Source organism: Adiantum capillus-veneris, chromosome 2, assembly GCF_014529385.1.
Source record: "Adiantum capillus-veneris isolate H3 chromosome 2, ASM1452938v2, whole genome shotgun sequence".
In the NCBI taxonomy this organism is placed as follows: domain Eukaryota; kingdom Viridiplantae; phylum Streptophyta; class Polypodiopsida; order Polypodiales; family Pteridaceae; genus Adiantum; species Adiantum capillus-veneris.
Genome location: NC_140932.1, coordinates 8,308,249 through 8,332,083, shown reverse-complemented (window position 1 = coordinate 8,332,083; position 23,835 = coordinate 8,308,249). Strand labels below are relative to the sequence as shown.

The following is a 23,835-nucleotide window of genomic DNA, read 5'->3' as shown; positions in this document are numbered from 1 at the left end:
CCAAATTGTCTTGCAATTTGGGCACAAACCAGTAAGACCGTCTTGCAATATGGGCACAAACCCGCAAGGACTGTGTCCACCCATATGCACTGCTTCTATGCTCACTCCGCTAAGCCCTCCCTCCTTGGATATCAAAAGGGAGTTTTGACTAAGGTTCGAGAGTTTTTCTACTAGGCAAACAAATTCTTTTCTAAAGTCAAACAGTCTACTTTCAAACAATCGTTTCTTAAAAAATAGATAAATTTATGAAAACAAAATGCCCGAGGTTTCATGAATATAAGCTCCACTTGGGAGTGTATTCTCTTTTCCCTATACTATCTTTCCCTATACTATCTTCTATGCAATGAGTGCAATACTTAATCAAACTATTCTAACCTCGAGTGTAGGACCGGTACTTGGCGAGACCGGTGGCACGTCCTTTGTAGCAATTTTTTTTCCTTTATCAACTGCCGGCCTCATCATCATGAGTCTCGCTAACACGGGTCCTCTTTGGTGCCATCTCACCACTACTTAATTAACTTGAATTTATGTGAGCTAATTATGACAAGAAACCATTTGGACAATAAGATTGAAGCAATTATAAGTTCATCAATTCTCACTTTAGTTTTAATGTCTTAAGCTTATGATAGGCAAAATTCGTTTACATATAACATCAAGTTGATTATATCCATGCCATTCAATGATGGTACGTGTAACGTAATGCACCTTAACACTAATCACATATTTGGTTCCCATGGTTCTCTAGCAAGAAAATCCCATCTCTTTAATTCAATGAGAATTGGAATGAGAATAGCTTACTCTACAAGTACCAAGCTTACATTGATGAGAATACGGATACATGATTATACACAGGTAATCGCAGAATTATACATGATCATACACCAATAATTGCATAATTATGCAACTGCTCCATCATGACTATCTTGGAGGTGTAAGGTAGAGGAATTTACATGGTTTAGACGACGTTAGTGGAGATGTGGTGGTATTTAGTCAATAATATGCATGATGGTTATATTGTCTTGTGGGTGACTTCCATGGGTCTATACCTTGCACTTTCCTTTTAGGGTGAATCTGGGCTTATCCTAGATTCATCTAGGTATATATAGAATATCATAGTAGCGTTTGGAGAGAATTCCAAATGAAGGAGAGATTAGCAAGATAGAAACTTGATTATGCATAATAAAACAATCGATTCCATTACCTAATTGTTCTTTGGAGGTATTGATCTCTTAAAGCTTTAAAGAAGCTTCACCAAGTGATTTATAGAGTCTTCTCCTCCTTGGTGTGTCTCTAGCAAATGAGTGAAAGAAGGGGTCTTGTTATATTTTTTTGGCAAGGTGGGGCCTTACTAAAGCTGCCCCCCTACTCCCCCAACTAGCCCCCACCTTCCTAGGGTGCCCCATGTTCTATTCCCAGTTGGAGAGGTGTCATAGGCTTCCTTGCTTGCCAAGGAAGCGTCCAAGTGGCCATTCCCTAGGCATTTCATGCTATCTTGGGTGCCACACCTCATGTTATTCCATGCTTAGAGCCATTCTTTTTGAAAGAGGTGGGTCCATGGCTATGGCTCGTCACATGGACATGCATATACATGTACATATATGCCCATGCACATGCATATCTTTGAATTATAAATTAAACTCTATTAGCATTAGGATAGAGATTAACTGAATTGAGTGACTTTAGTTTATCAGAATTTAATTCCAAAAATTTCTTTTAAGAGATGAGCTTGTGGGTGACAAGCTAATGTGGCAGACGCACATACCTGCTATTTTTAGTAGATCTTGGAACAGATACATGTTTTTAAGACAACATTAAGACATGTGGAGTCCATTAGGGATGGAAAAACTGCTAAAAATAGGAACTTTGTATTTATGACCAAAATGGCTTGGAGAGATTATTTTACAAGGAGACACCCTTTGCTAGGGTGGCGGAGACCTTACAAAATCACTGGTGAAGCTGTATTTTCCAGATGAGGGTGGGGTACAACGGCCTGCTAGTGCACATGGCGGTACGCTACATTTTGGAATTCTCCCCTCCTCACTTGTTGCTCCATTAATATCATAGACGCTCATCGTGCTTGTTGATTGATAGTGCCCTCTCCGAGCCTCTATAGCCACCGACCTTGAAGCTGTGGCTACCTGCATTGAAGCGTATTACATACCTCAGCTTCTTTCACTTCAGCTCATGCAGTTTCAATCATGGGATGCCTTTAGAGTACTAATTTGTGTGCAGGTGAAGATTTGGCCGGTTGTGTATCCTTTGTGATCTTCGCTTGCTTATCTTCATTGCATAGCCCAACCTGCACATGTTCCCACACTCATGTAGGTTTTAGCTTCATGGTTCGCAGCAGTGCACTGCCCGCATGAGGAGATTGGCTTCTCCAATATAGGTCTGTGCTAGGAAAGGCGTGAAGCTATCACATCAGCAACAGCATTGACCGCAATAGCAATAGCTGCAGTAGCAAAGAGAACATTGCGATTTTCTACTGGCTTTCACCGTGGCCTGCACTTATCTCTTTTGAAACGCTATGCTAAATTTGCAAATGAGTAGTGCACGAATTACCTTATCAGTTATCTTTCAAGCCTTTGTACATCTTTACGTTTTGGAACTTCTTGATCCGTTATCACCACCTAATGCTTTCAGTAATTTACTCCACTTCCATTATTCTGGGCAGAAGTGGTACACTATACGTTTGCTTCTGATGCTTCGAGTTGTCAAAGTATTATTGGGATGTCTTGGATGAGTTTTTATTTCTAGTTTTCAAAAGTTGTTTCAAATTATCGCAGGCTGCCATTATTGTGTACTATGTAGAGCCTCAAGAGCTCCTATGGAAGGTTTTCTATTTTATTTGCAGAGCATTGTAATTTTTTAAATAACTAAACCTCTTTAGAAGCCCATGTAATTCTTGGCATGATTAATGACCAATCTGCGACTCCCTACCTATGGGGACCCTTATTAATCTTTGAAAGATGCTCATTTGTACAGGTTTTAATTGGCTGCCCATAGTGAGTAGCATGAGGAGATGGCTTAGCTTGAGCAGATAGCTTGCCCCCCCCCTCCCCCCCCCCCCCCCCCCCCCCCCCTCTCTCTCTCTCTCTCTCTCTCTCTCTCTCTCTCTCTAGTCGTGAAACTGAAAATAAATGTAACAAAACAAGTTGAGAAACTCATACGCCCCTGCAACTTTCATCTTATGCAGGCCCTTTTGAGTTCCTCACCTTGTTGTATTATCATCCATTGTTTTTGCACTGAAATAGTGGTCTAGTTTAAACTATTGCAACCTGTAGTAGCCGTCCCCTATAATTTAAATAACTCAAATATTGTTTTACTGTAGGTCAGTTCTGCCAATTTAGCTGCTTTGCACTAGTGGAAACTGCTATATACAGACCAATACTTATGTTCTACATTTCTTTTCTAGATGTTGATCGTGCTTAATTCGATCTGCTTGGAGGAAGCACCAAGGAATAAAAGAATTTCCGTTAAAATATTTATTATGCGTGTCCTTAGCACTGAGGCTGGTGCAATATTGTACCTTTTTTTTGTTTGTTTTGTGCAAGCTTTTGTGTGCAACAAGGGTGTGGATTGCGTTTGAACTTAAATGCGTCAACGTACATATAAAATAACAGAATGGTTTTTTTTGTTTTCCACCAGCTTTGGCTGAAAATTGTGGAATGCTTGAAGAATGTTAAGCCTTTACCGGAAAGGAAATTCTAAAATAATAATTTGTGGTTAAATGTTATGGCCTTGTTTCTAACCAGCCATGTTTTATTTGGTATTCTCGTTACAATCGGTTTATAACCTGTGTAGGTATACATGGAGCGATTGGTTCAAGAAGCACACAAAGACTCAAGCAGCTTGCGCAAACTTCCTGCGACAGCGCGTTGTGAAGAGTTGAATGTGGCTAGTGGAAGTAAGTTTTTTTTCATGTTTCTGCAACAAGTGATTAGTTTTCAGCTAATAAAAATGGTATCCACTGGTGGGCGAGTTATATTGCTAGCAACTTATCTTGGGTTGTTTACTTGTTGCAAATGTACACACATTGTGGTTAGGACATGCAAGAGCAAAGCATTAGTTTTGGGTTTGTAGCCTTGTTATGGTCCTGTGTTTTTGCTCAACTTTAAGTGGTTTTAATATTGCCTTCTTATGTGGGTGTGCATGTTATGTTGAAATGTAAAATTGTTGATGAAACCAATGAGTCACCTGACAAGGCGGTTAAATATTACAGCACCACCGCAAGTGAATGGTAAACGGCAAAACGAACTGAAAGTAACACTTTAGTCAAGAGACAAAGCGGGGTGGAGTTCCCCACTCAAAGAGATTGGCCCCTCATGAAACGAATAGAAGGGAGGGATCTCTCGACTACCTAGACTGCCTACGTCGGACGAACCACCTGACTGTAGTGACCATCTGGCAGCACCCCCTAGCTGATGGTTGCTGCAACCCCCAACTGGGGCCCGTGCCCGTGCGCACTTGTGAGACGGAGCCTCCCATACTACTTGGCCTCACCTCGCGCATGCCTAGCCTCACGGGCTGACCACTGGCTCTCTATCGTTGGAGGTCGTCGTTTACAAATGGGGCCCTGAACTCTTTCTATAAGGAACGGGCCACACTGGCCGGGTTCTCACTACGCCCATTTGGACAATGGAAACCCATCCCAACGTGTCATAGACTAGGTTCCATCTCCTGTCATGGGGATATAATATACTTCTTGTCACAATGTGATGAGAGAGAGAGAGAGAGAGAGAGAGAGAGAGAGAGAGAGAGAGAGAGAGAGAGAGAGAGAGAGAGAGAGAGAGAGAGAGAGAGAGAGAGAGAGAGAGAGAGAGAGAGAGATGAAATGAAATGATATATTAACGTCTACAAAAGGCCAAAATGACCTATGAGACCAACTGATTACAATGATGAGTCTAGTACCAAGTCTGGGTACAAACAAAGAAACTGATAGGAGTGCTACCGATTCCTATGGGTGGCTGGTAGGCTGATCAATGGTATCATGCCATTAAGGTACAAAGTGGGGATAAGTGTCACCATGATACAATATAGCAGTAGCATGAAGCCTATCCTGATCGACACTCTGGGTGTAGTGCTAGAATCTTGTGGATCCTCTGCCGCAATCTCCGCCGGTGCTGCGTGGCTCCCCTCCTCAGTCGGGGTCGTCTCGATCTCCCTGACTCTATAGCTCGATCAATGAGAGTACCGCTGGTGTGTGTATGGGTGGGAACCGACCTCTGTGATGGTGGTTTTCCCTCTGCCTCTGTGGTACTCAGGCTGAAGAAATCTGAGATGCGTCTCTGGGACTGTCTGTGTCTTTGCCCACTCAATAGAGCGTCTCTATGTCTCTGTATCTCAAGTAGGAATAATCCGAGACATCTTTGATCTTGATATCTCATGACTCTATCTAACGAGTCAAAACCATCTTTGAATAAACAATGAAAGCCTCCCCGTATCTCATAGTAGATTGTGCAGCGACATATGTAGTGAAACTCTGTCTCTGGCTCTGCATGGCATAACTGACATATCCTACTGTTTGCTGGTATGCCTCTGAATCTACCTGTCTCAATCCCAAGCTGGTGTGAAGATGTGTGAATCTGGCCTATAGCACATCGTAACCCATGAGATAGATGTGTGTCCATGTAACTCGGCCGTGTGACAAATCCGTCTGTCGTGAGTTGGAGAAGATGCTCTCTATAGAAAACCCTCTTCGTACCCAACTCCCGTGATGGCTCTATCCATGTCCTCTTGCTATCAAGGTGGATAAGATCCTGCCGAATGAGTCTAGTAGTCTCCATCTGTGTAAGAGCCAAAGATGGTGCATCAAGAGAATACTGGAAAGGGGGCAGCCTGTCCATGCTGAAACCATGCCTCTGAAACCATGAGCTCATTTGTGCATACCAACATGATGTATCTCCCTGTAATGCCAGCTGTCTAGATGACTCAAGAGCAAGCTTGCCATACCTGTCCTTGGTGGTGTCCCATAAGCTGTGTACAAATGATTTTGATCTGGTGAGAGCCTCAACCTCCATAGGTGGGCCAGCCAGCTCCGCTCGTATGATGTCATGTGGGAGTGAGGCCTTGGCTCTAATTAGCCTAGAAATCATAGATATCAAGGGTCTCTCCATATTACTCCATCCAGCACTGTCAACAGACGGTCCCCAAACCTGCACCCCGTAGTGCATAACTGAAGCGACCAAAGTGTCGAAAAGCCAGAGCTTTGTTCGAGGTTCCTGGAACTGAACCTGCGAACAAATCCTCTCTAAACCGCCTAGGGCTGCATAGGCACGAGTCAATCTAGTGTCTGCTGCCACTTTCAGTGTGAACCTCGGTCCACTAAAGACCACCCCAAGATATGTGTATGCATCAGTGTACTCCATATTGTCCTGCCCATATGTGAAAGTAGGTGCTGATCTCCTAACCCACTGTGGCGTGGTATTAAATACCATGACCTTGGTTTTACCAAGGTTGACAGACAATCCACTATCCTCTGCAAAACTATGCAATGCGTCCAAATGTCTCTGCATACCCTCTGGTGAGTCTGATATCAACACAATATCGTCAGCATATAATAAAAGAGGGATCCATGTCCCCGCAAGCTGATCACCTCTATCTCCTCCTCTGTCAATATAATCAGAGACCTCATCAACATACATACCAAATAAAGTAGAGGACAGTGGGCATCCCTGTTTCACTCCGATAGTGGAGTGAACTATGTCAGATATCCCCTCTGATGTGCGTACATGACCCATCACTGAACTGTACAATGCCATAATCCCCCATATCAGCTCTGTGGGTACTCCCAATTCTATAAGCCGGCGCATCAATCTGGCCCTCGGTACTGTGTCAAAAGCTTTGCGGAAATCCACAAAGCTGCAGTATATCCGTCTACCATGTGCTCGACCCTCCTCAATGATAGCTCTGAGTGTAAATACATGATCTAGTGTGGAGAAACCCCTCCTGAAACTAGCCTGCCCAGGTGCCCGTATGCCCATAATCTCTGCCCAACTGCTCAGCCTATGCTCAAGGATGGATGCATATAACTGTGCCAATGTGTGTCCTACCATGATAGTACAGTAATTCCCTAGTACTGTGGGGTCTCCTGTCTTGAAGATAGGCACAATAGTAGATAATCTCCAAGACTCAGGGAAGCCCTCACACATGACACGGTTGAATAACCGTGCAAGCATCTTTGCCAACAAATCCCCAGCATGTATAATGTGCTTTGCTACCAAACCCTCATGATCCTGTGCTCGTCTGGTCTTCATCCTGCTGTCAATGGCCTCCTTTACCATCTTAGTGGTAAAGAAGGTGCTCGTAGCTGGACATGGCTGTGGTGGATCTGGTAGTGGTGGTTGTCCAGGAACAGTGTATAAAGATGCTGCATACTGCCCCCATATCTCTGTAGAAGTAATCACTGGTGGGGGAGACTGCTCATGGAATAGACGCCAAGCCTCTCCTGAATCTCTACTAAGGAAGAGCTGATATAAATCTTGCTCCATCTGGACCAAGAAAGCTCGCTTCTTCCGTTGCACTAGTCGTCGTGTAGCAATACGAGACTGTCTATAGGTGATCACTCCCAATGTAAGCTCCCGCTGTATTTGAGCTCTACTCTGTCGACACTCCTCATCATACCAGCTGTTCTGAGGCATGTGCCCAGAACGACGTCTCTGACCAGGCTGAGTGTGTGGGTATGCCTCTGTCGTCGCTGCCCCATGTAATGTCACTGTCAGCATAGATGTGATCTCCTCCACTGTGTATACTGGCTCTGATGTGCATAAAAGCCTACGTATCTCCTCTGCATAGACTGAGTCAGTCTCTGGTGTAAAAGTATAGCGTGGATGTCTACCACCTCGTGAGGCCTGAGATGTATTGTACTCAAAGGAGACTGATAATGTCAAAAGTGCATGATCTACTGCTATCCCTACAGGCCTGGGTCCCACTGTGAAATCCTGAATGTGAGAGATAAAGCTCAGATGTGTGAGAACATAGTCTACAGTGCTGGACCCATGTCTATGTGGAAAACAAGTAAAACTTGTAGACAATGGGAAGGTCGGTAAGCCATTCAGTACGGCTAAAATGTGAGTAGTCGTCATCTCCCTCAGGTATCTCCCATACTCTGTATGCTCTCTGTCGTGCGAGCATCTCTCAAGTCCCATCTCCTCTGGCTCTAACTCTCTAAGCATCTCCTCTGAGGTGTCATAGAAGATCGTCTGTGAGCTGCCTGTACGGGCATTGAAATCCCCCAGGAGTATGATGTTTCCATCTCTGGAGAACTCCCAGATATCATCATCAAGTACAGAGTAAGGAGACTGTCCTCTGGGTGAAGCATATACTGAAGTGCTGGGAGGAAAATAGCATATGGCGATGTACAAGAAACGTCCAGTCTCTGCCCTCAGCCTCACCCACAAGTATCTGGCCTGATCATCTCTCCGAACTATGTGCAGTAGTGGTTGGAGCTCCTCTCTGAAAAGAACTGCTACACCTCCTGATCCTCTAGTCCCATGTGCAGATCTGGTGCATGTCTGGCAAGCTGTCTCCCATCTGTATCCTGATATGTGCGGCATCAACTGTCCTGGAGCCTGATGAGTCTCTGAGTAGAAAACAATGTCTGTCTCTGAAGCTGTCCTCAAAGGCCCCCACATCAAGTCTATACGAACCATTACAGTTCCAAACCGCCATCTTGAGAGTGGTCCCATAGGTCTCGCACTGTCATGTAGAGCGGTGCTCTGTAATCACTACTCGTCCATTTCTGTAGAAAGCTAACTTTCCCTTCTCCCTTGCTGCTATAATCTCTGGCATGACCTCTCTCATATGTGCAAGCTGTGAGAGCGTAAGATCATCTCCTAAAAAGATACCTGTTTTCTTGAGGGTTGGCCTCTTCTTTAAAAAGTCTTTCTTTTCTTCCATGGAGAGAGAGAGAGAGAGAGAGAGAGAGAGAGAGAGAGAGAGAGAGAGAGAGAGAGAGAGAGAGAGGGGGGGCTATATCCGTTGTAAAACGCGCGCCCAATGTGGGCCGTGCTGTTGCTGACGTGGGCAGGCTCTACGCGTGATGATGTGGCAGCTTTTCAACACTAGTTATGGAAGTAGTTGACTTATCAGCTTTTGGGGCGTTAGCTCTTAGCCGGTTGCTTCTGGCTAGGGTGCCTAGCTTTTGAACCCAGTTTTTGTATCGGTGCCTATGAATTTTTTTTTCCAAGAAAAGTCCCTACCATAAGAAAAAAAAATTGCCCAAAGGGCTACAATCTGCCCGTACTAGAGAGAGCTACATCAGCATGTGGGGAGACTCTCCCAATGAAAAAAAAGATATGTATAATGAGGGCTAGATTAGGAAATGGGGGGGGGGGGGGGGGGGGGGGGGGAACAACCACACTGGTGGACAGTACTTCCATCTAGGTGCACCATGAACCATGGTGAAGAAGGGCCTTGGGTGCCAAAGTCGCAAGAAGGCCTCGCGGTGCTCCTGCATGCTATCGGAGCTGCCCTTAAGTCTCTCAAATTGGCCCTTGAGTGTTCCAGCCAGATGTCGTGAACAGTCTACGCCGGAGGAATAGGTCGAGCCTCGAATATGCGAAAACATCGGGCTCGCGAGATGAACCATAGTGTGAGGCTTCAAATGAGCTCCCAACACCACTCTCTATCACTGCTCCACTACTATCGTCGTCGGCTTCGCCCAATTTTACTTTAAGCCGGCTGACATGAAACATTAGATGTACACTAACATCCGAAGGAAGAGCTAGTTTGTAGGTAACTTGGCCAATCTTCTTTGTGATCAAGAATGGACCACAATATCTAGCCGAAAGCTTATAATGATTTCCTGTCGTAAGGTGCAGCGGAATGAATGATGAACTTTGCTCAAGATGAGTGCTCCGAACTGTGCTCAAGGTTCCTTCTACTTACGGAAGGGAGAGCCTTCTGTTCTTAATGAGAGAGTGCAATGGACACCAACAAAATGAATGGACACTCTGAGTGAAAGTGCATGAGACTGAGAGATAGAGAGAGAAGAGAATACGACACTAGAGACGTTGTAAAACCCTCCTCCGAAGGCCCCACTCTTGATGGCGAGAGCGGTCTACTATTGATTGCACAATCTGGTACAAGATGCTGAATGCAAATCTAATAGGCTATGTTGATGTCGACGGAGTGGACGACGAGGACGATGCTAAGGCTGAAAAACGGAGTGCTTCGACTCTGACTATGGCTGAAAAGTTCTGCTTCAAAACGCTGTAGAGGGCAGCCCCTAAACGCTGGTTGATGTTGCCAAAAACGCTGGTTAGATGTTGTTGAAAAACGCTGACTGTGGCTGGGAATTTGCTGATGCAATGATGCGATTGGACACTCCAATGCAAGGCTGGAAAACTCTGTATGCAGAGGCTGAAAATGCCAGCCAAGGATGGGGGAAAACGCCAGCCAAGGGTGGGGGTCTTGCTGAGGAGTGTCTCCAGAGGCTTGTTGCACCTGAGTGCCTGATGCTCTCCTTCTTCTTCTACCAGAAAGTGCTAGCCTTAGGTTTGCTTATATATTATCTTAGCAAAATTGCCCTACCTAGTTCCCAACAAAAGTCCCTTAATAAATAAATGAAAAATGTCAAAAATAGGAAAAATGGGTTTAATGCACTTGAAAATTTCCCTGATGGGAATGCTTATGATCATGCTTTGTGCAACCGGAGGATATGCATCTAATCTAAGTGACTGGTCATGCACGGTCTGCGAACAGACTCACAAAAGTGCCAGATCACTTCCTATTCTAGACTGACTTCACGGAACTGAACCCTGGTCATGCTGTAGCTTGTCCACGGACACATAGGGTTGGATGTGTCACGTGACATCCCCTCCTTTTCAAAGTAAGATAGTGGTACCGAACTGTATGGCATCGAAGGAGATCGTCAACAGGGTCTGGAATCTTGGGAAGGACTCTTCGCCGGCCCACTTTGATGTGTGGGTCGTGCGGTACTTGAACTTCATAAAGGTATGCAATGCTTACTTCTTTGGGCCATGCCGAAAGAAACACAGTTTTCTGTGGCTCCTTCGATGCTTCAACTTCGTCTAGAGTCATGCTTCTTTCTTCTTCAAGAATCTCCATGGCTGAAAATTCGTGAAACCACTTCCAACACAAAAACATGAACATACCTATTCCATGAAAATGACTGGAAAAAATCTTGTCTTCCTCAAAGACTGTGCATGCAATGTAGATGAACAAAGAGACGAAGTGCCAAACCGTTCACCACACACATGCAAACAATGAGATCGAATCTTTCTCTTCTGATCTAAAGTAACCATTTGTGGCAATTCACAACGGAAATGCCTGAAACCGGCCTGTTTAATCCAAAAAGGGCGGTAGACCTTAGACTTAAACCTTATTTGCTTTCACCCATTTAATTTGTCGCCCACTTTACCTGTACTTTCAAAACACAACAAAGGGGAAAGGGATATAGGCTGCTAGATTGCACCTGTATGAGAAGACCGACATCAGATTGGCCTCTAAATAGGCGCCCCTTTCGGTATTTCTTTATTCTTTAAAAGAGGGAATAAACGCTGTGGTTCCCTACAAGCTGCCCCGCACAACCTTGGCTGAATTTCAACTGTTCTGGCCCGATTTCGGCAGCATAACTGTACTAGGACCCTTCACAGTCAGTATTCCCACGCATTGGATGACTTTCCTGACGCATAAGGACACTTTGCAAAACCTGGCGAGAATCTGCAGCACGCTGAATTCTCTTTTTTCTGCCCCGAAAATGCTCCAGATCACCTATACAGCGGTTCCCTCGCATCCCCGAACCTCCTGGGGGTATTAGGGTCCGTTTAGGGCCAAAACCCTAAACGTGCAAAAATACATAGCAGGCTGTAGTTCACTGTTTCGAGCTCCGTTTTGCGTGCCGGTCGCATCCGTAGCAAGTCCTCGAGCTCCCGCACCTGTAGGGCTACTTGCCCTTTGAATCGGACGAGATTTCGCACGTGAAACCTCTCCGAATCACCTGTACCTGCGGGGGATTAGCTGCTAGCTAATCCAGTACCTGTGCAAGAGGCTCTTGCCTCGGCAATCGCGCATGAACCCACACAACTGTACATTGGTCAATTGAAAAGCCCACTAGGGGGCATAACATACTGCCATAGGGGAGAGAGAGAGCAGTGCGTAGCGTGCAAGGCATCACTCCTGGCACCGCACTGTACATAAGAGGGAAAGGAAGCACTCCATAGCTCTCAACCTGTGACAAAAGCTTGAAAATGAGTCTCCCTTCTCTAAAATCAGCGCCACTTCTTCTTGCATGAGGAAAGTGCACAGAAATGTGCCACTTGGCACATTTACAGGCCATTTCCCGTTTCGGGGTTGCCGCCTAAAAGTCTCCTGACCGGTTGCCCAGTTGCCTTCATGACAGAGTAATAAAATGTTTCCCTTGTCATTTCGGAGGTAATGACGCGAACACATTTTGAGGTCCCAAAATAGCAGTTCCCTAAATTTTAGGAGATGTTGCCATTGTATCTTTTTAGGTCATCGGACCCTCTTTGTACACTGCAGCCACACCAAGAACTGAAATGTAGCCTTTGTAGCAAAGGATTCCACTTTGGCTAGTCAATGACCCCACTTTGGCTAACCATAGTCCTTGTCCAACCTTAGTGCTCTCTTGCCCTCGGGCCTGGACTCCCTCTGAACAGTTCCACACTAGCTATGCAATGCAGGACAGTTAGATTTCCTGAGGGGTGCTTCCAAAAAGTGAAAATAAATAAATAATAAGAAAGAAATCAACAAAAAGATAGATAGTAGTGACACGCTGGTGACATATCCCCCTCTTGAAATCTCAAACGTTCTCGTTTGCATCTATGTCGTACATGCTCACAGTCAACACTGATGTATTCAACGCCTGTCGACACATGTACGACACATACATGCTCATTGTCAAGCCTCGTGTATTCAACACCTTGTCGACACATGTATTGCCTGCGTGTGAACCCTGTTCCAATGACAAAATGGTAGCTACGCACTTTGCCAGTGTCGTTTAGTACACGTTGGATCGAGTAACACTTTCGAGCATACCCAAACCGACAATTTAAGAATGCAGTTACACATGTACCCTTTAATAGAAGCAATTATTCTATCCTTGACAAACAGACAAGAAATACTCACTTCTATAGCACTAAGCACACTTTTGGACATTCCGTAAGAGCAATTGCCAAACTGACAATCTGAACAGCTCTAACATTCATGTAACATGTACTTGATTTGAGCTCACTTTAAATACCATGTACATCATTTCTTTCAGAAGCCATTGTCACACTGACAATCGATGTAGCTTTGAAACTCAAGGGGTCAAGGTAGGTTGCAAATCGAAGGCTTCCAGGTAAAGTGATAACACAGTTGGTGACTCTGCAAGTTCACCTTCTTCCATCCACTTAGCATCCATTGGTGGATAGTTTTTGAACTTCACCAAGTAACGCCTAGCAACCTTGCCTTTCACTTTTCTTTCTTTATGTGCCAAAATCTGTTCCGGGACCAAGATCTCGTCAAGTTCCTCGACTTCCTGCTGATCTTCAGCTGGCATATCTTCTGGCACATCACCCACATAGGGTCTGAGAAGACTCACATGAAATGCATTGTGAATCTTCCAACTCTCAGGCAATTTCAGCCTATATGCAACATCATTGATTATGTCGCATACTTGAAAAGGCCCATAGTAACGCATGCTGAGCTTTGGAAACAGTCTTCCTTGCCCTTCATCTTCTTTAACCTTGCCTTTTCAAAGCGTAGAAGCACCCAATCACCAAGTGAAAATACCACTTCACGACGGTGACGATCAGTTGCTTTCTTTTGCTTTGCCTGAGTCCTTTCTAAGGCCACTTTGACCTTCTTGTACATTTCATCCATGTCCTGAACATACTTATCTGCTTCAAATATCTTGTCCTTTGTATGCAGTATGGGAGGAACTTTCTTGCCACCTTCAACTATCTCAAAAGGTGCCTTGCCAGTTGATGAATGCACTGTATTATTGTATGCATACTCCACCAATGGCAAATATTGCTCCCACTTTCCTTTATGCTCTGACACATAGCACTTCAGCAGATCTAAGACAATAGAATTTGCCTCTTCTGATTGCCCATTTGTTTGAGGATGAAATGACGAAGAGAATTTGAGCGTTGTGCCCATATTCTTAAACAAGCCTCTCCAGAATAAACTTGTCATGCATGGATCACGATCGCTAACAATCGACTGTGGCATGCCATGATACTTGAAAATATTGCTCATAAACAAGCGTGCCATCTGATGTGGCTTTATCTTCTTCCTGACAGGAATAAAATGAGCTTGCTTGCTGAATCTGCAAATGATGGTCCAAATACCATCGTTTCTTATCTGCGTTCTCGGAAGATCAAAGATAAAATCCATAGCAATACTTTCCCATGGTTTATCTGGAATAGGTAGTGGTTGCAATAACCTTGGTGTCTTTTGCCTGTCAAACTTGACCTTTTGGCATATTAGGCATTCTCGCACAAAGGCATCCACATCTCTTCTCAATGTAGGCCAGTAGAAGAATGTCTCAACTGCTTTAACTGTAGCATCGATACCACGATGCCCTGCATTCGGTGGGACATGACTCTCTTCCATAACTTTGCGTCGCAATGGCTTTGTGACACAAAATCTGCCATGCATCATCATGAACCCATCTTTGAGAAGATAGTGTTCATGACGTTGTTCATCCATTAGCTGCTCGAAGACCCTTGCAAAATCTTCATCATTTGCATACTGTTCCCTCATATCATCAAGTTCATGATGATAAGGAGTTGACACAACTGAAATTTGTGGCTTCCTTGACAAGGCATTAGCCACAACGTTCTTCTTGCCTTCCACATGCACAATCTGAAAATGGAACATGGACAAAATATTTGCCCATCGCATATACTTCTCAGATAACTTTGCCTGTGTTAAGAAGTATCGCAAGGTCTGGTGATCCGTTTGGACAACGAAATCTCTACCTAGCAGGTAGTGTTTCCAACTTAAGAGTGCATGAATCACGGCCTGCAGGTCTTTTTCATAGACTTGCATAGTCTTTTCTGGCCCTTGCAAGATTCTACTCTCATAGGCTACTACCCTGCCATCTTACATTAGCACTGCACCAATGCTACTACCGCAGGCGTCGCACTGGACCACAAATGACTTCCTAAGATCTGGCAACACAATGACTGGATCTGAAGTCATCTTTTCCGTTAAGAGATTAAAAGCTGAAATCTCTTTTTGTGTCCATCTGAAGGTGACTGTCTTCTTTTGAAGAGCATGTAAAGGTGAAGCAATCTCAACGAAATTTCGGATAAACCTTCTGTAATAGGTGCATAGTCCCAAGAAGCTTCGGACATCGTGCACCGTCTTCAAATCTGCTGGCCATGACTTGATCGCTTCAACTTTTGCAGGATCCATTCTGACACCATCCTTTGAGACAATGTGTCCCAGAAAGTGAATCTCTTTCAGAAAAAATTAACTTTTCTTGCATTGATGAGCAACCTATGGCTGCGTAGCTCTTTGAACACAATGGCCAAGTGATGCCTATGCTCTTCTTCATTCTTTGAGTAGACTATCATGTCATCAAAGAATGTACCAACAAACTGCTGGTGTGGACGGAAAATTCTGTCCATCATCCTATTGAACGTAGCAGAAGCATTTGCGAGACCAAAGGGCATCACTAGAAATTCGTAAAGGCTAAACGTTGTTCTAAAAGCAGTCTTGTGCACATCCTTTGATCTAATGCGGATCTGATGGTACCCACTCTTTAGATCTATCCTGCTAAACATAGCTGCTCCTTCTAATTTGTCCAGAATATCATCAATTCTAGGTATAGGGAACCTATTCTTGATGGTATTCTTGTTCAGTGTACGGTAGTCGATGCACATACGCCATGAGCCATCCTTTTTTGCACCAACAACACTGGAGAACAGAATGGAGATGAACTGGGCTGAATCAGCCCCTTTTTCTAACAGCTCCTGTACTTGGCTCATTATCTCTTTTACTGAGCCGCACTAACCCTGTACGGAGGCTTATTTGGTGGGCTACTACCTAGCACCAAATCTATCGCATGGTCCTCGGGTCTCTCTGGCGGTAATTGAGACGGTAATGAATCGGAAAAACAGTCACTATACTGTTGTAAAACCATTGACCTTTCTTTATCTAACACAGATAAATTTGATTCATCACAATCTAACACTTCACGGGCAAAAACCAAGTACGCAGAAAGATGCTTTTTCATTATAGAAGTAATAGCAGAAGCTGATACAGTGGGAATAGACTCCCCTTTAAGCTTTACATCCAGAATGTGAGTCTTTCCCCTGCTCTGTACAGTGATCTTTTTGTTGTAGGCATCCATGATTGCTTGTTCACGAAACTACCAAGGAATACCTAGCAACACATCACATCCGTCCAGTGGCATGATGTAAAATTCTTCAGCATCTACATAGGACTGGATATGTGGGCGCAACTTTCCGATGATGGGTGCCACAGCCTCTGCATGGCCAGGACATGCCAAACCTGCCTCTATTGTATACCCCATCTCTTCAGGTCTGATTCCCAACTTTGAAGCCAATTCTGGGGAAATGAAGTTGGCTTTGGCACCTGGATCAAAGAAGATAAGCACTGTTTGATCCCTGACCTTTCCCCATGCTCTGCAAAGCTCACTTGCATCTGAATTTGGCTTGTCGCCCACCATATCTGGCACTAGACCAGCCATGGGCCTTTTTCCTTTCCTGTCCTCCTTGTCTTCAGAATCAGCTAGCCTTTTCTTTTGAGGACAATTGTAAGCAATGTGGCCAGGTTGCTCACAGATAAAGCATTTGTTCTCTGACCTCAGGACCTTCTTTTGCTCTTCCGACTTGCGATAAAAACTTCTTTTCCATTTCTTTGCTGGTCCCTTTTCTGATTCAGCCGTAGCTTTGCCTTTCCCTGCGGTTGCTGGCTCTTGAGTCCCTTTAGGAACGTCATTGGGAACGTACTTCTTCACTGAATTTTTCTTGGCTGATCCTTCCTTGACGTCAGTATTAAATTCACAATCTTCTCCCTTGAGCAAACCATTGCCAGTGTTTTGCTACCTCGATGAGCTGCGTCAAAGTTGTGACTTTGGTCTTCGTGTAGTACTTTCTCAATCCTTTGGGTAGGCCACAACAATATTTTTCAATGTGTTTTGTCAATGGCACAAACCTATAGGAAGTTGCTAGAAGTAGAGCTTTCCAACACTTCCGATTGTAGTCATCCAGATTCTTGCAAGTGGCAGCATTAAGCTGGTGCCATTCTTTCACGACATCTGCTTCAAAGTCATCAGATAACCATGCTGCTGCAAAAATCTGCTTGAAGTAAATCCATGTGGACGGAGCTTGCCCTTGAAGCAATAAAGTTGTCCACCATTGTCCCACATTCCTTGTCAAGAAAGTGGTTGCCTTGCGGACCTTTGAAGCCTATGTAAAGTTTCCCCTTGCATAGGCCTTGTCAAACTGCTGGAGGAATGAGAGAGCCTTCTTCCTGTCATCAAACCCTGTAAAGGTCGTGAATGCCACACCTTTTCCACCTTCTTTGTACGGAGTTGGCCTCTCCAGCGGCGTTAAGCTGTCATATGGAAGTGACTGAAACATGGGAACAGTGTTAGGGTTCATCTGTGTTCCTTGACCGCTATTAAGTTGACCTGGAAATGCCATATTTGGCTGTTGATTTGTAATTCCGGCCATACCAAAATTTGCCCGTGGTATCCCAAATTGGCCCTGAGTGCTTTGAAACCCTGGTAGCATGCCCGTGACACCATACATGGGGTTAGGCATGATTGTTTGAGCACCCCCGAACACTGTTCTTGGCATAATTTCAGGTGCACCCCCGAACATTGGTCTGTCAGAAACATTGGTCTGTCAGCCATAATTGCAATTTCTTGTGTCTGGTCTACGATCCCGTGTGTCTTCAAGCCCAAACTGACCAAGGCTCACTGCTATGGGAAAAAGTGATTTAATCCCGGCGATGGAACCATGAAACCGGCCTGTTTAATCCACAAAGGGCGGTAGACCTTAGACTTAAACCTTATTTGCTTTCACCCATTTAATTTGTCGCCCACTTTACCTGTACTTTCAAGACACAACAAAGGGGAAAGGGATACAGGCTGCTAGATTGCACCTGTATGAGAAGACCGACACGAGATTGGCCCCTAAATAGGCGCCCCTTTCGGTATTTCTTTATTCTTTAAAAGAGGGAATAAACGTTGTGGTTCCCTACAAGCTGCCCTGCACAACCTTGGCTGAATTTCAACTGTCCTGGCCCGATTTCGGCAGCATAACTGTACTAGGATCCTTCACAGTTAGTATTCCCACGCATTGGATGACTTTCCCGACGCATACGGACACTTTGCAAAACCTGGCGAGAATCTGCGGCACGCTGAATTCTCTGTTTTCTGCCCCGAAAATGCGCCAGATCACCTGTACAGCGGTCCCCTCGCGTCCCCGAACCTCCTGGGGGTATTAGGGTCCGTTTAGGGCCAAAACCCTAAACCTGCAAAAATACACAGCAGGCTGTAATTCACTGTTTCGGGCTCCGTTTTGCGTGCCGGTCGCATCCGTAGCAAGTCCTCGAGCTCCCGCACCTGTAGGGCTACTTGCCCTTTGAATCGGACGAGATTTCACACGTGAAACCTCTCCGAATCACCTGTACGTGCGGGGGATTAGCCGCTAGCTAATCCAGTACCTGTGCAAGAGGCTCTTGCCTCGGCAATTGCGCATGAACCCACACAACTGTACATTGGTCAATTGAAAAGCCCACTAGGGGGCATAACATACTGCCATAGGGGAGAGAGAGAGAGCAGTGTGTAGCGTGCAGGGCATCACTCCTGGCACCGCACTGTACATAAGAGAGAAAGGAAGTACTCCATAGCTCTCAACCTGTGACAAAAGCTTGAAAATGAGCCTCCCTTCTCTAAAATCAGCGCCACTTCTTCCTGCATGAGGAAAGTGCACAAAAATGTGCCACTTGGCACATTTACAGGCCATTTCCCGTTTCGAGGTTGCCGCCTAAAAATCTCCCGACGAGTTGCCCAGTTGACTTCACGGCAGAGTAATTAAATGTTTCCCTTGTCATTCCGGAGGTAATGACGTGAACACATTTTCAGGTCCCAAAATAGCAGTTCCCTAAATTTTAGGAGATGCTGCCATTATATCTTTCTAGGTCATCCGACCCTCTTTGTATACTGCAGCCACACCAAGAACTGAAATGTAGCCGTTGTAGCAAAGGATTCCACTTTGGCTAGTCAATGATCCCACTTTGGCTAACCATAGTCCTTGTCCAACCTTAGTGCTCTCTTGCCCTCATGCCTGGACTCCCTCTGAACAGTTCTACACTAGCTATGCAATGCAGGGCAGTTAGATTTCCCGAGGGGTGCTTCCAAAAAGTGAAAATAAATAAATAATAAGAAAGAAATCAACAAAAAAGATAGATAGTAGTCACACGCTGGTGACAATGCCCATGCTTGGTGCTCGTACTTTCATGTGCTCTTTCTACAACTGTGTCGTGCCAAGGAAGAGACATGAAATGTGACTTCTTTGAATGCATACTTTTCATGAACAATCCGCATACACTCGTGCTCATTCATGAGTGAAACGTGCTCACCGTACAATATGTCAGGCCTAGGAAAAGGGATCACATAAAGACGCTGACTAAAATACAGGAAACGATCACGAATGAAACACTCGAACAATGCGTGCTGACGAATCATTCGAACACATAGTACTTCCTGTAAGGGTGCTTTGGACCTAGGCTCGAGAACCAAAATCGGTTTGTTGTGTTTGATCGAATTGGCCTTGGGGTCTGCTGTGGACCTTGACTCGAAAGCCAAGGTCGATTCTTCGTGATTGATCAAATCTGCAACGAGGTTAGCTTCGCTAGAAAAAGCATCAACTAAACCATCATCCTTGTGAACAATCACTTTGATCGTACAAATCATCATGCTTGTCATTGTCATCCAAATCATCATGCTCATCATTATCATTCAAATCATCATGCTTATCATCATGCAAATCCTGTGTATCATGCTTTGGAGAAGACGAGACCAAGAGAGTCTCCTTCTCCTAAATCCGTTCAATCTTCGCCTGCACATTAGAAATGAGAGATGGAGAATGAACAACTTGCTCTCCATAGTGAAAACGTTAGGCTGATCTCGGTGCTGGGGTCACGACGGCGAGGATCTGCAACAGATGCTGCGGGTTCTCGTGATGACATGCTCAGAATCTTTGTGCAGTCTATCTGCCCCTGTTGGTTTGCTCTAATCTCACCACTTCTCTTTCCCAGAAATTTCGAAATGGGTTCATGGATAGTGGTAACAGAGCACATATTGGGCTTTCAATTGGCTGGTGTTGAAAACAAAGCATGGGCTTCTGTTTTGGGTTTGCATGGTTGAAATATTTAATAATGAATTTCACTTACCATGCTTTCGACCTTTTGGGTGTTTACTTTGACTTTGAGGTTTTTGCTACAAAATTCTGTAGCTATGAATGAGATCTTGCTATGAAACAAGTGTCGTGTTACTGGGTTTCAATTGCAGTCTGCTATATTGTGTTGCCTGGTTTCAGACATAATCATTTTACTTGGATTGCAGGTGGGCATACTCGTCTAGTACATAATGTGCCATCACACATGGAATTATCAGAAAGGCAGCAATTACAATCTCAGAGAACTGCACCAAGTCTTTTTGAAAACAACAGTGCAACATTACATCCCACTGGGTATTCACCTAGTACGTCACGTAATGATGGTACAGGATCCACACTTGCCACGGGACTGAAAAAACCGCTTTATACAAATGCTTTTTCTCCTGGAACATTAGAAAGTCTGTTTGTGTACAGCAATCATCCCCAAAAAGAAGCGGAACCCACCTATGAGGATATAGAGCTCTATCAGTCGAGCTCAAGGTATCTAGATGACTATAATCATGGAAGAGCCTTTGGATCATGGGGAGGTGATGAGCTTTTGATGCTGTCAGGGGTAAGCTCAGGGCCAATCTCTAGTGCGCTGATGCCAGAGGATGCCAAATACTCATTTTCGAGGATACGTGGTGCTCAGAACCCTGTGTTTGATGTGGACCATTTGCATCGAAGGGCTTATATGGGTTGGTTGAAGTTGAAGGCTGTGTTGAAATTCAGCTTTTTTATGAAGAAGGGGGTTGCTTCGAGACGGAGACTTCAAATTGAGCAGCTGAATTAGTTAGTTAGTTTGGTTGGTTGGTTTCTCGATGGTTTCAGGATTTGGCTGTTTAACATGGGCATCTGGAATCAGGTTTAACCTTTGTGTATTTCTTTCCCTATGCTTCTGATTTGCTGAAGCAATTGCAGTTATGGAATGCAATACAAGCTTCCCATCAAGAATTCTATTACATGTGCTCGGTACAAGCTGGGGGACACAAGTTGAAGTCATCGGATTCTGTATGCCAAAGACTTGGGGACTATGTTGTCCTCAACCAGGTTGTACCAAGCAGGCAGGGACATGGGTTTGTACAGGCTTCAGCTTAAGTAATCAAGAGCCTTTTCCATGATGAGAGAGAGAGAGAGAGAGAGAGAGAGAGAGAGAGGTACCAATCCTGACACACTTATTGCTGTGATGTTGAGCTGCATTGTGCACTCTTGGGTTTGGGCATGAAGCTCAACATTAAGCATTTCCTTAACACCCTGTAAGATATGCATACCTGTTTCGTTTCGCATACCTGTGTTCTTGGTGATAACTCCTATATGTTGTCGATGAGCTGACGGTTATATCGGCTCATGGATTGACTGCCATGAGACGTTTTTCTTCATGGATAAGTCTAGTCCTGGATGATGGAAGCACATGCTTGCACCCGTTTGAGGTGATGGATTATTTTTGTCTGAGGTATCACTGTACATATTTGTCGGTCTTATTTCCAAGTGCCATGGTACTCGATTACAGTAATAATGAGAACTCAACAGCTAGTTCCTTCTAGACTGAAGGCTTCGATACATGTGCACAACAGCATTTTAATGAGAAAGTTGCTATTGTAAGTGTGCAAAGCATGTAGATATAGAGTGGAGGGAACACACACCAATGCTTCATTTTTGGCCCTTTTTTTTCCGGGTGTGTGTGTGTGTGTGTGTTTGAGAGGTGGTTTCTGAAGTTTGAGTAAACATTCATCTCTTCTTACAATGTCTTGTATGCTTGGTACTTTTGGCTTTCATTTTGTATGTCTTTACTTGGCAATATTTTTATGCATTTACATTTTGTCTGCTTGCCTTTTTTCCCTTTGAGTTTCACTAGAGGGTCTTTATGATTCTGAAACTTGCTCATCGCAGCATATATGGCAATATAAGTAAGGCAGTAAGGTGTGTGTGTGTGAGAGAGTTCCAAGTGTCTATGAAGGTCTTATGTAGGCCAACACTGGGTAGATGATGACACTTAATGAAACTCGGGGTGGGGGAGGGGGGGAGAGAGAGAGTTGAATACAATGAAACTTTTGTGGAGATGTAGGCCTAAAGAATCTAGATTCTGATGTGCCACATGGACCAAAGTGTTTTAAGACTTAGGGCTTTGACTAGGGTAGTATGATGTGGCTTTCTGAGGTCAAAAATGGGGCTTAATGAGTGTCATTGCTTGAGTAGTTGAAACTATACGAAGGGTGGAAGGGTAGAGGTAAATGTTGAATAGTCATAAAAGGGCTCTCTCTCTCTCTCTCTCTCTACTTTTTAAACTAATGCAATGAAGCAAAGACGACAAAGAGTTACCCAAAGAAAAACAAAGGAAGTTAGAGGTTGTAGGAGATCTTGGGATTTGGGATTCAGTCCTTCAAATTGTCTAATATGAAATATCGAGGGACAGCACCAAAGGTGTTTGCGGCTAGCACTTTGAGGTAGAAGTAAATGTTGATTTTCATGTGGAGCGTGGTTCCAATATCACCACTCTTCCTTCTCGGGAAAAGGCAATCTTACCTTTTTTCCCTTGCCGCTCTAATCTTTGGCATTACCTCTTGCATATGAGCAATCTGTGAGGGTAAGATCATCCTTGAGAAAGATGCCCGTTTTCTTAAGAGTTGGTCTCTTCTTCAAAAAGTCCTTCGCTTCCATGGAGGAAAAACGAAGGATGAGTGCCCTTTCTTGCAAGGTATCCCCTTTGCTTCCATTTTTCTTGTTGTCCACTCTCCATGCTCTTGAGTGCATCGGCTCATGAACCCCCATCAAAGCCATGAATTCTTTTGCATAAAAGGTTTCTCTCTCTTGTGGGAGATAGACTGTGTATACATAGATGGGATCTACAGACGCATGTGTACAGAAGAGCCAGGGCGACCTCTGGAGGAGCTTACTACTATATTGACACAGATTTTACATGATGCAATAGCAGAGGCATACCCACACCCAGCTTGGGCAGAGACGCCGTTTTGGGAGCATGCCCCAGAACAGCTTGTATGATGAGGAATGCCGTGAGACTCGAGCTAGACTTCAGAGGGAGATGCTTTTGGGGGACATCACTCATAGACAGTGCGGCGGAAGAAGAGGGCATTTTTGGCTCGCCTAGAATAGGACCTATACCAGCTATTCTTGAGTCAAGACTCACTTGAGGCATGGCGGCTCTTTCATGAGCCCCCCCCCCCCCCCCCCCGGCCATTACCTCTATAGAGGCCTGGGGCCAATATGCGTCATCTCTGTACACAGTTCCTGGATAGCTGTCCCTTCCTGACCCCCCTATCCATGTCTCCACACGTGCTTTTTTCACCGCTGAGATGGTGAAAAAGGCCATTGACAGGATGAGGACTAGGAGAGCATATGATCATGATGGATTAGTGGCTGAGCACTTCATGCATGCCAAAGATCTACTAACATAGCTTCTAGCATTTATGTTAAACCGTGCCATGTG

The 23,835-nt window shown here is 44.6% G+C and overlaps 1 protein-coding gene across 3 annotated transcripts in view; it reads left to right on the top strand.

The window, feature by feature from the left end:
• LOC147462345 (calmodulin-binding protein 60 B-like) overlaps nt 1-21,771 on the top strand; it is a 40,242-nt gene extending 18,471 nt beyond the window's left edge. For all 3 annotated transcript variants that reach the window (XM_086483609.1, XM_086483614.1, XM_086483616.1), the window contains 2 exons: nt 3,805-3,907; nt 20,579-21,771. In XM_086483609.1, coding sequence (XP_086339735.1) covers nt 3,805-3,907; nt 20,579-21,183 — 708 coding nt within the window. In that variant the 3' untranslated portion in view covers nt 21,184-21,771. The remainder of the gene's footprint in view (nt 1-3,804; nt 3,908-20,578) is intronic.
• The last annotated feature ends 2,064 nt before the right edge of the window (nt 21,772-23,835 follow it).